The 12,641-nt window shown below is 49.6% G+C and overlaps 1 protein-coding gene across 2 annotated transcripts; it reads left to right on the forward strand.

Annotated features, from left to right (window-relative positions):
- The first annotated feature begins 431 nt into the window (after positions 1–431).
- On the forward strand, positions 432–12,403 carry LOC128799545 (ubiquitin carboxyl-terminal hydrolase CYLD-like). Of its 2 annotated transcripts, none has more exons than XM_053964052.1 (15): positions 432–546; positions 2,235–2,701; positions 2,785–3,069; positions 3,283–3,352; positions 3,988–4,208; positions 4,725–4,878; positions 5,224–5,362; positions 5,963–6,073; positions 6,468–6,559; positions 7,284–7,350; positions 8,385–8,517; positions 8,737–8,845; positions 8,995–9,113; positions 9,712–9,931; positions 10,676–12,403. In XM_053964052.1, the coding sequence occupies exons 2-15, from the start codon at positions 2,246–2,248 to the stop codon at positions 10,858–10,860; spliced, it is 2,361 nt and encodes a 786-aa protein (XP_053820027.1). In that variant the 5' UTR covers positions 432–546; positions 2,235–2,245; the 3' UTR covers positions 10,861–12,403. The 2 variants fall into 2 exon arrangements, with proteins under 2 accessions (XP_053820027.1, XP_053820023.1); XM_053964048.1 differs by lacking the exon at positions 432–546 and adding an exon at positions 1,729–2,009.
- Positions 12,404–12,641: the final 238 nt, after the last annotated feature.

A 12,641-nucleotide genomic window follows, 5' to 3' on the forward strand; every position in this document is an offset into this window, starting at 1 on the left:
ATTGGGATTTGGGTCCATGGGGACACACACCCTGGATACACAAGGACTTGGGTCCATGGGGATGCAGATTCAGGGATCCACAGGGCTTTGGGTCCATGGAAACACACGCGAATTCCAAGGGATTTGGGTCCATGGAAACACCCCCCGCCCGCCGCCCCTCACGCACTTCCCGCCTTCCCCCAAAGGCCGGCCGACAGGGGGCGGGGCCCGCTGCGGAGCCACGCCCCCTCGCCGCCTTGTGGCCCCGCCCCCTCACTCCTATTGGTCGCCCGCCTCCCCCCGCCGCTTCCTATTGGCTGTGGGGCCGCGCGCGCGCTCGGACGCGGAAGTGCCGGGGCCGGAGCGGCAGCGGAGACGGTGAGGGGAGGGGGGAGGGGTCGGGGCCAAGCCCCGCTCGGAGCCCTGGGATTTATGGGATTTATTCCCATAAATCGGGGGAAATTGGGAATATTCTGCTTTAAATACCCGGGTTACACTTGGGTTTTGATGAGGAAAGGGGTTTATTGCTGTGTTTCCGCGAGGAAAATGGTTTATTTGGCGGTTTTGGTGAGGAAATTAGTTTATTCTTGTTTATTTTGGTGAGAGGAGCTATTTATTCTTGGGGTTTGGCGAATAAAACTGTTTATTCTCTGGGTTTTTTTTTTTTGTTTTTTTTTAATGACAAAAAGGGTCTAGTCCGGCATTTTGATGAGGAAAGGAAATTACTTTTGGTTTTTTTTGAAAATGAGGAACATGATTTATTCATAGTTTTTGATGAGGAACGTGGTTTATTTTTACGTTTTTCTTGAGGAAAAAAAAAAGTTAATTTTTTGGCTTTTAAGGAAGAAAATTATTTCTTTGTGGGTTTTTTATGAGGAAAATTATTTATTCTTGGAGGGTTATGATGAAGAAAATTGTTTATTCTTGGGGTTTGATTAATAAAATGGTTTATTCTTGCTTTTTTGATGAGGAAAATTGTTTAGTCTTGCCGGTTTTGTGAGACAAATGTGTTTATTTTTTGCTTTTTACGAGGAAAATGGTTTATTTATGTGGTTTTGATGAGGGAAGTGGTTTATTCTGGAGCTTTCATGAGGAAAATGGCCTTGATGAGGAACGTTTGTTCTTGGTTATTTTTATGAGAAAAATTATTCTTGGGGTTTTGGTTAATTAAGTAGTTTATTATTGGGAATTTCATGAGAAAAGTCAATTTATTTTGGGCTTTTAGTGAGGAAAATGGCTTTTTAAATTTTTTTTTTATTCGCCCTTTCTTCATGTTGAAACAAAAATTTTGGATCCTGATTTTCCATCGAAGGAGAAGATGGAGGAGGATAAAAAGTGGAATTCAATGGCTGAATTTTAATTATCGCTGGAATTTAAATATTAGAATGTCACCAGTGGAATTTAACTGGAATTCCACCTAGTGGAATTTTAACAAGAATTTTCACTTGTCGGAATTGAACTAAAAAATAAGCACCAAAATATATTCCTGCTTCCAAATGCTTTCATTTCTTTTAATATAAATTATATAATAAATAAATATTTGCTAGGAAAGCTGGAGATCTCTGGTACCTCAGCAGGTGATTTGCATATGTTTTGAATGAATATTCAAAATATTAATGAATATTCATTAGCTGTAGGACACCAGAGGAGCGGGAATCCCTTTTCCAAGGAATTTTAAAAGGCAGGATTGATCCTTTGCCTCACTCCAGTGAGTAAGGAAAGAAAATGTGGAATTTAATGAGGCTGGACAGTGTCAGAACAGGTTGGACCAGCTGGAGCAGCCTTTCCATCCCTGGAATTATTCCAGGTGTGGTTGGATGGAGCTTGGAGCACTCTGGGATAGGGGAAGATGTCCCTGCCCGTGGAATGAGATGATCTTTAAGGTTCCTCCAAACCCAAACCTGCCAACCCAAACCATTCCATGTTTTTTTTGTTTTTTTTTTTTTTTCCTGTACAGCCTCATCCTGGGAGGGTTTAGTGGAGAAGGCAGAGCTGGACTTTTCCCATGGAAACACAGTGAGGGAGCAGGGGTGAGCAGGAATGTGGGAAACCGGGTTAGATGGAATTCTGAATCACCACCAGGGTGATTAAACACCTGGAAAAAGGGGAGCAGGGAAGCTCTGGGAGACGCTCAAACTCAGCTGGGCGAGGCTTTGAGCGCGGGGTTGGATCCAAAACCTCTTCCAACCCCGGATCCTTCGGGAATTCTTCGCCAACGCTCACAAATCTCCATTGCTGTGACTCTCCCAACCCAGGGGAATCTGCCATGTCCAACCTCCCGCCTCCAGCAGCGGACAGGAATTGTTTCTACATCCTGACAGAGGACTGTGCCTATGGAAGCAAGTACTTCCAAGCTGGGAACTTGTGCTTCTGCAGCGAGAGGAGCTACCTGCGGAATTTTTCCGAGGATGGGCCTCCGGCTTGCTTCCTGAAGGTCGTCATGCTGGACGACAGCTCCACGGTCACCATCAACCTGGAAATCCTGCAGCCCGTGCGCCAGGAGGCTGCCGGATTCCTCCTGGCCATCGGGAGCCACAGCGAGCGCTTGGATTTTTTCCTGGAGAGGCTGAGCCTGGAAGGAGCTCTCCGAGCCGTGCCGGGTCAAAATGTAATGGTGGAGGTGGAGAGGGAATATTTCCCGGGAGTCGTGCGCTACATCGGGAGCATCTACAAGCCCAGCTTGGCTGTGCTGACTCCGGTGTTTTTCGGGGTGGAATTGCAGGTAAGCGGGGGCCCAAAGCAGCGAATTCCTCGTTTTTTCCATGGAATTTCTGTGTGTGACATCCCTTCCTGGCGTGTTTTCAGGGAGAGGGGGAAAACAGAGGGAGAAGCGACGGGTCCTACCACGGCACCGAGTACTTCAAGTGCAAGAGGAACTGTGGGATCTTCCTGCCCTTCAGCAGAATCCAGTTTATTCCCACATCAGTCAACGACTATGGGAAGCAGAAGCCGGGAAAACAGGACACGGAGGAGGTGGTGCCCGTGAAAGTGGGAGACGCCGTCAGCTTCCTCGTGGATGAGATCCCCACCAAAGGAATTGCCATGGCAGTTTACAGGGAAGGGAGCCAGTGGTTCGTGAAGGTTTGCCCGGTAAGAGCAGCTTTTCCATGGGTTTTTCTTGGGATTTTAAAGGAAAAAAATCACATTATGGTTGGACATGAAAGAGAAGTAGAAGGAATATCCAAAAGGGATGTGATGTTCTGTGCAAACTTTCCTGGCTTCTTTAAAAAAAAAAAATCCTTCATATTCCAATGTTTTGCTGATGGGTTTTTCCCTAGCTGATGGATTTTTCACTCCTTTCAGGAAGAAGAAGGAACGACTGACATTTTCAGGGAAATCCCCATGGATTCTGTTGTGAAGGAGAGCTTGCAAAGTAGGTGATCTTTGGATGTGTCTCTCCTGATCCCCTTCTGGGGGAATTTGGAATTTATTCCCTCTCTGCAGGGTACTGAGGAGCTGAAATTCCAATAAAACCTACAGCTTGTCTTAATGGACCAGGATTTACGGAAAAATCTCAAGTTCCACACAAAGCTAAAGCTGAATCCCATTCGTCAGGAAGGAGAGGCTGATGGTAGCAGAGAATTCCCTCAGGGAAGAGGCACCACTGGTTAAAAAGTCTTTAATTCACCTGTAAAAGATGGAGCAGGAGCTTCATCCTGGTGGGAAAGGCTCAGGTACCAGCAGCAATGGTGGGAATTGTTAAACAAGACAAGAAATTAGCAGGAAAATTTAGGAAATAACCCCCCTGCTGCCATTCCAGTAGCCTGGGAAGGGCTGGATTAGCTCCAGGGCCAGTGAGAGGTTGGAATGTGAAGCTTTGAGCAGGGAAACAGGGAGCAGGATCATTCCCTCTCATCCTGACAAACCAGCTTGGACACACTGGGAATTACACCTTGTGTCCCTGGTGCTCAGCTTCTTGCTTGTGTGTGTAGCCTGGAATTTCCAAAATAGACCTGGAATTAGATCCAGAGGATCCCAGCTCTCCTGACATTTTGTGTTGCCCATCAGGTTTTTTCCCAACGTTCAACCCCGACGTGGGCTTTGGAAAACCAAACCCAGTGAAACGAGAGATCAGCGAGAGCAGCGAGGAAGGGGAAGGTGGAAATTCACCCCTGGGAGTGAATTCCATGGTCCAGATTACCTTGGACAAAGGGAATCAAGTTTCAGGAATCATCCGCTGGTTGGGCTTCCTGCCCCAAATCAAGGACAAAATGGCTGGAGTTGAACTGGTGAGGCTGGAATGCTGGGAAGGGCCTGGGAGTGCTGGTGGCAGTGGCTGAATATGGAGGGTGGAATTTTGGGATCCCCAGGTACAGGATATTGAGGGGCTGGAATAGAGATGGGAAGGGTCTGGAGCACCAGGAGCAGCTGGGAGGGCTCATCCTGGAGAAATGGAGGCTCAGGGAGAACCATCTGGATCCCTACAATTCCCTAACAGGAGGGTGGGAGTTGGGCTCTGCTCCTAGGGAACAAGGGACAGAACAACAGGAAACAGCCTCAAACTGCTCCAGTGGGTGTTTAGGTTGGATATTGGGAAAAATCCTTTATGGATGGAGTTGTCCAGCCCTAGCACACCTGCCCAGGGTAGGGGTGAGGTCCCCATCCCTGTGGATGTGGCACTTGGTGACACGGATCTCATGGCGGCCTCAGCATCATTGCATAGCTAGACTGGATCTCAGACCTCTTTTCCAACCATAATTCCATAAATCCCACTCTCAGGCTCGTCTCTGGTGCTGTTTTCCCAGGATGAAGACAAAGGGGTCACAGCTGGAGAGTGGCTGGGCAAGTCCTACTTCCACTGCGCCCCGAAGCGCGGCCTCTTCGTGAGGCTGAATTCCTGCCAGCCCGACGTGCGCTTCCAGAGCTTTCCCAACTCTGATCTCTCCCTCAGGGATTACAGTGAGTCCTCTGGGAAGCAGGAAAACAGGGCTGTGCTGGGGAAGGGATGTGGAAAAACCCCGTGGGCAGAGTTTCTTCCCTTCCTTCGAATCTTGGTTTTTGGTGTTTGTCCCACACCACATCTTTGGCTGGATTAACAGCTGGACTCAATCCTAGAGGTCTTTTCCAACCTAAATGATTCCTTAGGGAATATCCCTCAAGTCTGAAAGATTGGGATTCATGAAAAGCTGGATTGAGAAGCCACCTTAGGTCTGAGAGTTGTAGACTCACCTCAGGGTTTTGAGTCATCAAGGAAGGGCAGAGTTGACCCAGATGAGAAGGTGAAGGCAATTCCTTTTCTTGCAGGAGGACAAGAAATTCTTCCAGAGGGTCCAGAGAGTTTTCCTCCCCTCAGGAATGAGGCAGCAGTCCGTGTTCTCCAAGGGCGGATGAAGGGCATCCAAGGCCATTGTAATTCCTGCTATATGGATGTAGCTCTCTTCAGGTAAGGACTTGCTTGGGTGGCGCAGGCTCCTTAAATGAATGGCTTTTTAATTAAGCTAAGCCCCAAATTGCAGCACTTCCCTGGATTTCCAAGATCGCTGGAAGTTTACCTGGTGTAGAGCAGGATGTAACCTCCAGGCTGCTTTTTGATCTCCTTCCCAAATCCAGCAGGTTTTTCAGTCCTGAAGACCCCCGGTACCCCTGTGTCTGTCATTCAGGGTGCTGAGAGCTTGTAGTTTTCCGGATTTGGACTGTGCTGACTCTGTCCCTGGAAGTTCTGGCTGGAATCATTCCAAAGAACCCACCCAGGAGGTCCCAACTTCCCTGCTTGGAGAGGAAAAAGACCTCAGTGGTGCCCTTCCCTGAGCAGTTTTGGCTGCAAAGTAGGAATTTCCTTCTCCCTGAGCCGTTCCCTTGCTTTATCCCAGTGTTCATCATTCCAGATGTGCCTCACTGTGCAGATGTGCTTCCCTCACCTCCCTGTAATTCCATGCATGGATTGTTGGGCATCAAAGCCATTGACTATCACCAGCCACCACATTTTGGTTCCAGCTGTTGTTTCCAAGCCCTCAAACTCAAACCCATCCCACTCTTCCCACAGCCTCTTCTCCTGTACCTCCGTGCTGGACTCCATGCTCTTCATGCCCTTCCCACTGTGTGACAGGAATGTCCAGGGAATTCTGCGGGATGAGATTGTCAATCCCCTCCGTAGGTGAGTGTAGGGAATGCTGGAAGTTGTCCCATTTGCCTTCATTCCTTCCCTGCTGCCTTAAAGGTGGTACCTGGCACTGAGGGAAACCTGGCAGCCACATCCAAAGGTGTTCAGGACAAGGAGGAATGGTTTTAAATTGACAGAGCATGGATTGAGATGGGAAGGAATTTTCTGTGTGAGGGTGGTGAGGGCCTGGAATGGAATTCCCAGAGAATCTGTGGCTGCCCCAACCCTGGAAGTGTCCCAAGCCAGGCTGGGTGGGGCTTGGAGCAACCTGGTCTCATTGGTGGCATCCCTGCCCATGGCATGGGGTTGAACTGGATGAAGTTGAAGATCCCTTCCAAGCCCAGCCATTCCATGATTTCCCTCACCTGCAGCTGGTTGTTGTTCCCAGGACTGGCTTTGTTAGGGCCAGCAGTGTGATGCACCTCCGGGAGCAGCTCACGGACAAGGGCCAGTGCTCCAGCTTCACCAACGCTGAGAAAGGTAAGGAGCTCCCTGGGGCCTTTCCCCAGCTGCTTCCCTGTGTTTTGCCTCATCCAGGCCCCAGCTGGCAACTTCCCTTTGTGCTTCTCCCGGGAATGTGCTTTAATTGGGTGCAGATGTTAATTGGTGTAAAAATTCACTTGTAGGATTCTTTCAGCTTTTAAATCTCTCTGTACCCTCAGAGCCCCTTCCAGTGCCTAGGAGAGCTGGAGAGGGACTTTGCACAAGGGATGGAGGGACAGGACACAGAGAAGGGCTTCCCACTGCCAGAGGGCAGGGTTAGATGGGATTTTGGGAAGGAATTCTTCCTTGTGAGGGTGGTGAGGAGCTGGAATGGAATTCCCAGAGAAGCTGTGGCTGCCCCATCCCTGGAATTGTCCAAGTCCAGGTTGTATGAGGCTTGGAGCAACGTGGCACAGCAGAAGGCATCCCTTCCATAGCAATGGCTGTAATTCCATGATCTTGAAGGTCCTTTCCCACCCAAACCATCCTGGAATTCCATGGAAGTGCAGTCTCTGAAGGCTGCTTGGCCTTTCCCATGTTCCCCTTTGGGATTTGCTCCTTAGCCACGTGCTCTCAGCCTTTATCCCAATTGTCCCCGAACCTGAAGAGAAAATTCCAGGCCCCTGGAACCCTGGCTCATGTTTACCTGGCAGCTCTTGGATGCAGTGGGACAAGGCAGTTCCTGGCATGGTCTGATCCATCCTTTCCTCTCACTTTCCAGATCCTGAGGAGTTCCTCAATCTCATAATGCAGCAGATCCTGGGAATTGAGCCACTATTGAAACTCCAGTAAGTTTCCACAGCTGAGGGATACAATTCCCAGGGCCAGGCTCATTAATTCTCCACCTCAGAATTCCTGGGCGGATGGGGGTCACTTGTCCCTTTCCACTAAAGTTTTTTGGAATCACAGCTCTTGAGTTTTTCACAGCTCCTTAGGAACAGACTCTGATCCTGCTTGTTGTGATCTTCCCATCTGGGCAAAGATACTTCTTATCCCTCCCTGGAGGGTGCTGCCTTCAGAAAATCAGGATAAAAACCGTGTGCCATCCTGAGGGAGAGCCAGAAGGGGTTTGAGAAAGGCGATGCCCGACTTTAGGGCAGATCCAGCAGTATCCGACAGCCTTTGGATGATTTTGGGATGTGTCCAGGCTGCCAAGCTGGCTCAGCTCCCGCAGCCTCTCAAAACAGGCAGCCCATGGATGCAGTCCCAGTTTTTTGGGGACTCTACAAAGAGGATGAGAGGCTGGAGGAAGCCAAAAATAACTGTGCTGTTTGTGAGCACAGAAAGGGAATTGTTGGATTTCTGTGCTCCTTTGTGGAGCCGCCGCTCGAGCCGTGGATCGTGGAGTGCTGGGAAAGGCCGAGCACAAAGAGGACTCTGTGCTGCAGCTCCCCTGCACGGGGTCATCCCAAGGAAATCCTTTCCCTGCTTTCTTTAGGGATTGTGGGAGATCTGCACACAACTCACCTTGAGTTTGGCTTTCTGGATGCGTTTTTTAATTAATCCTTCATCGAAGCATCCATTTGTCAATTTAAATACTGCATTTACTAATACTAAATTATCTTTTGGATTTATATCGAGGGGAAATGGAATGTTGCTAATAGGATGTGCTGCTCCAAAGGGACAATTCCTACTTAGGCCAAAATTCCTACTTATCTACTGCTCCCCTGGCATAAATTTGGTATTTTTGGGTGGAAAAAGGGCTTTGTGTTGCACCAAACCACCCTTGGTGCCTTGAGCCCAGGAGCTCTCCCAGGACAAACTTTGGGAAACTCCAATTTCTGTGTCACCACATCCCCAATCCCATGAGCTCTCCTTGCAGGTCAGGAGGCCAGAAGGAGCAGGAATGTTACTGCTACCAGATATTTATGGATAAACAGGAGGATTTGGTGGTTCCCGACGTGCAGCAGTTGGTGGAACGCTCCTTCCTGTCCTCAGATCTGAAGCTGGTGGAGGTGAGTCCAGTTTCCTTCTGCTTTCCTGCTTTTCTTGCTTCCCAAAATGCCTGCGAGGCCTTGGATGTTTTATATCCAACACTGACTTAGGAAAAGGCCTCTGCTTTCCCTGTTTCCCTTTTGTCCTGTGAATAATGACAGCAAATTGAGACAGCAAAAAATCTCTGGGATTTGGCTCTTCTGGCAGGGTGACTCCTTTCCCTTTTTTTTGCCCCCCAGATCCCATCTTGCTTCATTATCCAAATGCCACGTTTTGGGAAGGAATATAAAATGTTCAGCAAAATCAACCCTTCCTTGGAGCTGGATATAACAGATCTGCTGCTGGACAGTGAGTGATGGACGATGGGCTGTGAGCAACCAGCTCTGGGCTCTCTGGGGTGGGATTCTTCTTCCTTGAGTCCCAGTTTTGGCAGGACAAGCTGGATTTTAGGTGGGATCTGGAGGAGAAACTCCCTTTGAGCTCTGTTTCCCTGGCAGGTCCCAGGGAATGCTGCCTGTGTGGAGATGTTGCCACTCTGGAGTGCTCGGAGTGTTTCAAGGACAAGGTGTTCGCAGCCACGGGCCTGAAGCAGTTCTGCAGCTCCTGCTCCAGACAGGTATTCCATGGCTATTCCCAAAATCCACCTCGGAAGCTGGCAGAGGAATGAACCCTCCCAAAATCCCCACATTCTCCTGGCTGTCTCTGCAGCTGCTCAGCCCTTTCCTGAGGGTCATTCCCACCAGGAGCCAGAGATTGTGCACCCTCTGCTTACACGGAGCCTAAATAATAATGGAATCATAGAAAATTTGGAAAGGACCTTGAAGCTCATTCCAGTTCCACCCCCTGGCTGTTGCTCACTATCCCAGGTTGCTCCAAGCTCTGTCCTACCTGGCCTTGGACAATTCCAGGGATGGGACATCCACAGCTTCCCTGGACAACCTGTTCCATAAATAAGGTGTAATCCTGCAGGAACTGAGTGCTGGTCCCTCCCTGCTGCTTCTCCATGAGCATTCCCACAGTTTCTGCCTCTTGCAGGGTGGCAAGCTCCCATTTCAGCTTCCTGCAGCCAGGCTGTTCCCACAACGCCATTCCCAGGCAAGCAGGGAGCACGGGAACCACATCAGCAGGGAATAAACTGGGAATCTGACCTCTGCCCCCACTTCCTGGCAGGCCAGGGCCAGTTGTGCCAATGCCACCCTGTCCCCTCTCCTCAGGTTCACTCCCATCGCCGCCGCAAAGCGCACAAACCCAGGAGGCTGCACATTCCAGAGGAATTCCAGAGCTGGAGCGCCCGGGGCTGCCAGCAGGTGCCACGGGAGAAGCTGGAGCTGTTTGCAGTGCTCTGCATCGAGACCAGTCACTACGTGTCCTTCGTGAAATACGGCCCTGGCAACGAGCACTGGATGTTCTTCGACAGCATGGCCGACCGGCACGGTGAGGGAATGGGAATGGGATGTGGGAATGGGATGTGGGAAGCTGCCAGGGCCTGCTCAGTCCACCTTTTCCTCTCAAGTTCTCCTATTTAGGCTTCCTCTGGATTTGGCTTTCCTTTAATTAGGTTCCAGAGGGGCCAAGCCAAGCAGGTGGGAGTTTTTCCAGGTGCTTCCAGCTGCTGGTTGTGGTCAAACAAGGGATTTGGGATCCTGTCGGAGCTGGCTCAGCTTGTGGGCACAGATTGCTTCTCCTGTGCTTCCCCACTGTGCTTTTATCACAGAATCATGGAATGGTTTGGATTGGAAGGGACCTTAAAACTCATCCAGTTCCAACCCCTCTGCTATGGGCACCTTCCACTATCCCAGGTTGCTCCAAGCCTCAGCCAACCTGGACATGGACAATTCCAGTGATGGGGCAGCCACAGCTCCTCTGGAAATTCCATTCCAGCCCCTCACAAGGAAGAATTCCATCCCAATATCCCATCTAACCCTGCCCTCTGGCAGTGGGAAGCCATTCCCTGTGTCCTGTCCCTCCATCCCTTGTCCAAAATCCCTCTCCAGCTCTCCCTGGAGCCCCTTTAGGTTGAATGGTCTCTCCTAATCCAGCCTCTTCCAGTCCTTTTGGCCTCCACATCTCCCAGCTGAGGCTCTGCATGACCCTTGAGTGTGCTGGGATCTGCTGGAGCTGTAGGAACTCATCCCTTTGGGATCTGGTTTGGGACTTTTCTCCTCCTTTCTACCTTAGGTGGCGAAAACGGCTTCAACATTCCCACGGTGACGCTGTGCCCGGAAGTTGCCAAATACCTGGACTTGCCCCTGGCTGTGCTGGCCCTGGAGCAGCCTCGGGACATGGATGGGGTGGCCAAACGCCTCTTTTGTGACGCCTACATGTACCTGTACCAGAGCAGGAAAATGGCACTTTACAAGTGACACCGTCCCGGGCCGATGGCACGGAGCAACGTCAGGAATGGGAGCTTGGATCATCCCAGAAGGTGGAAGCAGCCGAGTCCGGATGCTCTGAGCTGCCTCTTCTCACCTCTCTCGGTGTCAAATTATCCAAGTCAAGCTGGGTTTGTTAAATCCTGGCTTTATCCAGTGGTGGTTGGTCCTTGGGCACAGCTGGACTTGGAATTATTGATGCTCAAATTCATTCTCATTCCCCACATTCCACAGTTCTCCCTCTCTGGGTACTCTGCAGCTGGAGCATCCCCACATCCTTGTTTCCTTGCCATCCCTTCCCTCCAAAGCTGGGGACCAGCAGAAATCAAAACACAAGGAATTATCCACAGGTTTACCAGGAAACCACAACCTTTCCTAAGACATCCTCACCTGGATTTGTGGAGTGAGGAAAATCAGGTCAGGATCGATTTTCCTCACCTGTGTCCCTCAATTCCCTGCACTTCCCTTATCCAGCACAAACTGTCACTTTTACCCACCATCCCTAATTTCCAATCACGGATATCCTGAGCTGAAGCTATGCTTTAAAAACAGATATTTTTCCAAGAACAAAACTGAAAGGAGGATGGGAGCAGAGGAGCAACACCTGGGCTCCTGCTGCTTCCTCTTCTTGGCAAAATCTGCACAGGATTCAGTGTTAACATCCTCACTTCTAGCACTTTCTGTCCCATCTTTGCATCCACTTCCAAGTTCTGGGGTCAAATACCAGAATTCTGAGGGCAAAAATAGGGGAAAAAAATGAGCACTCTGGGATTTTCTGCAGGAGGGTTTCGTTTTGGTTGGGAACTGGTGTTCCTTAAGTTAAATAAATTTGTAAACTTGGGGGTTCTCTGCTATGAAGTGGGAAGTTGAGTCAGTGGGATGCCCAAATTCCACAAAAACCTCAAGGAAAGCAGCCAGGAGTCCCAGATGTGCAGGTTTAACCCCGTTCCTGCTCTTTTTCCTCCCTCTTTAATGCAGAGTGGAGTAATTTTAACAAAGCCTGGATATTTGGATCGGTCCTGGTGGCTTGGGATGCGTGATTTGGGATCTTCCTGGCATTCCAGGTGTTGCCAGCAGGTCCTGGAAGGATTCTTTCCCCCTTCTCAGCTCTGATAGGTCACACCTTGAATACTGGGTCCAGTTTGGAGCTCCCCAGTACATGAGAGACAAAATCCAAGGAAAAACCACAGAGATGATGAAGGGACTGGAGCATCTCCTGTGAGGAGAGGCTGAGGGAGCTGGAATTGCCCAGCCTGGGGAAGGAAAGGCTCAGGAAATCTCCTCAATATCCATAAATACCTGAGGAGAAAGTGCAGAGACACCCAGGAGCTTCTCTGCCCACCAAAATGGTTCCTAAACATCAGGAATTGCATCTTATCCGTGAGGGTGACAAATGCTGGCACAGGTCACTCTCCTTGTTCCTCATTCCTCCTCTCCCAGAAACTCAGGAAAATCTCTACTCAGGTACTATGGACTCCTTATCTTTGGTGCTTTGCTTAAAAGAAAAAAAAAAATCTAATTTTTAGCAAACTGATCCTGGATTTCCTGGAGTTTTTTTTTTTCTTGTCTTAAAATGGGATACAATGCTGTTGGAGTTCCCAGAAATCCAAGACCATCAGGCCATGCTTTGTTAAGCTCTTAATTTTCTTCCCTGTAATTTCTGCCAAGATCCAAACCATGGAGAGGAGGACAGACAGCAAAGCCACAGGTTTGATCCCTGGGAATTTCCCTCTCGCCTTCCCATTCCCAGTGGAGCTTCAAAGGATTTTTCC

This window comes from Vidua chalybeata, chromosome 1 (assembly GCF_026979565.1).
Source record: "Vidua chalybeata isolate OUT-0048 chromosome 1, bVidCha1 merged haplotype, whole genome shotgun sequence".
Classification (NCBI taxonomy): Eukaryota; Metazoa; Chordata; class Aves; order Passeriformes; family Viduidae; genus Vidua; species Vidua chalybeata.

What these genes read in the sequence shown, in the direction of transcription:
- LOC128799545 (XM_053964052.1), top strand. Translation starts at nt 2,246, where the DNA reads ATGTCCAACCTCCCGCCTCCAGCAGCGGACAGGAATTGTTTCTACATC. An exon ending in TGTGAAGGAGAGCTTGCAAA is followed by an intron (nt 3,353 to 3,987) that starts GTAGGTGATCTT and finishes GTTGCCCATCAG; the next exon opens with GTTTTTTCCCAACGTTCAAC. An exon ending in CAGATCTGAAGCTGGTGGAG is followed by an intron (nt 8,518 to 8,736) that starts GTGAGTCCAGTT and finishes TTTGCCCCCCAG; the next exon opens with ATCCCATCTTGCTTCATTAT.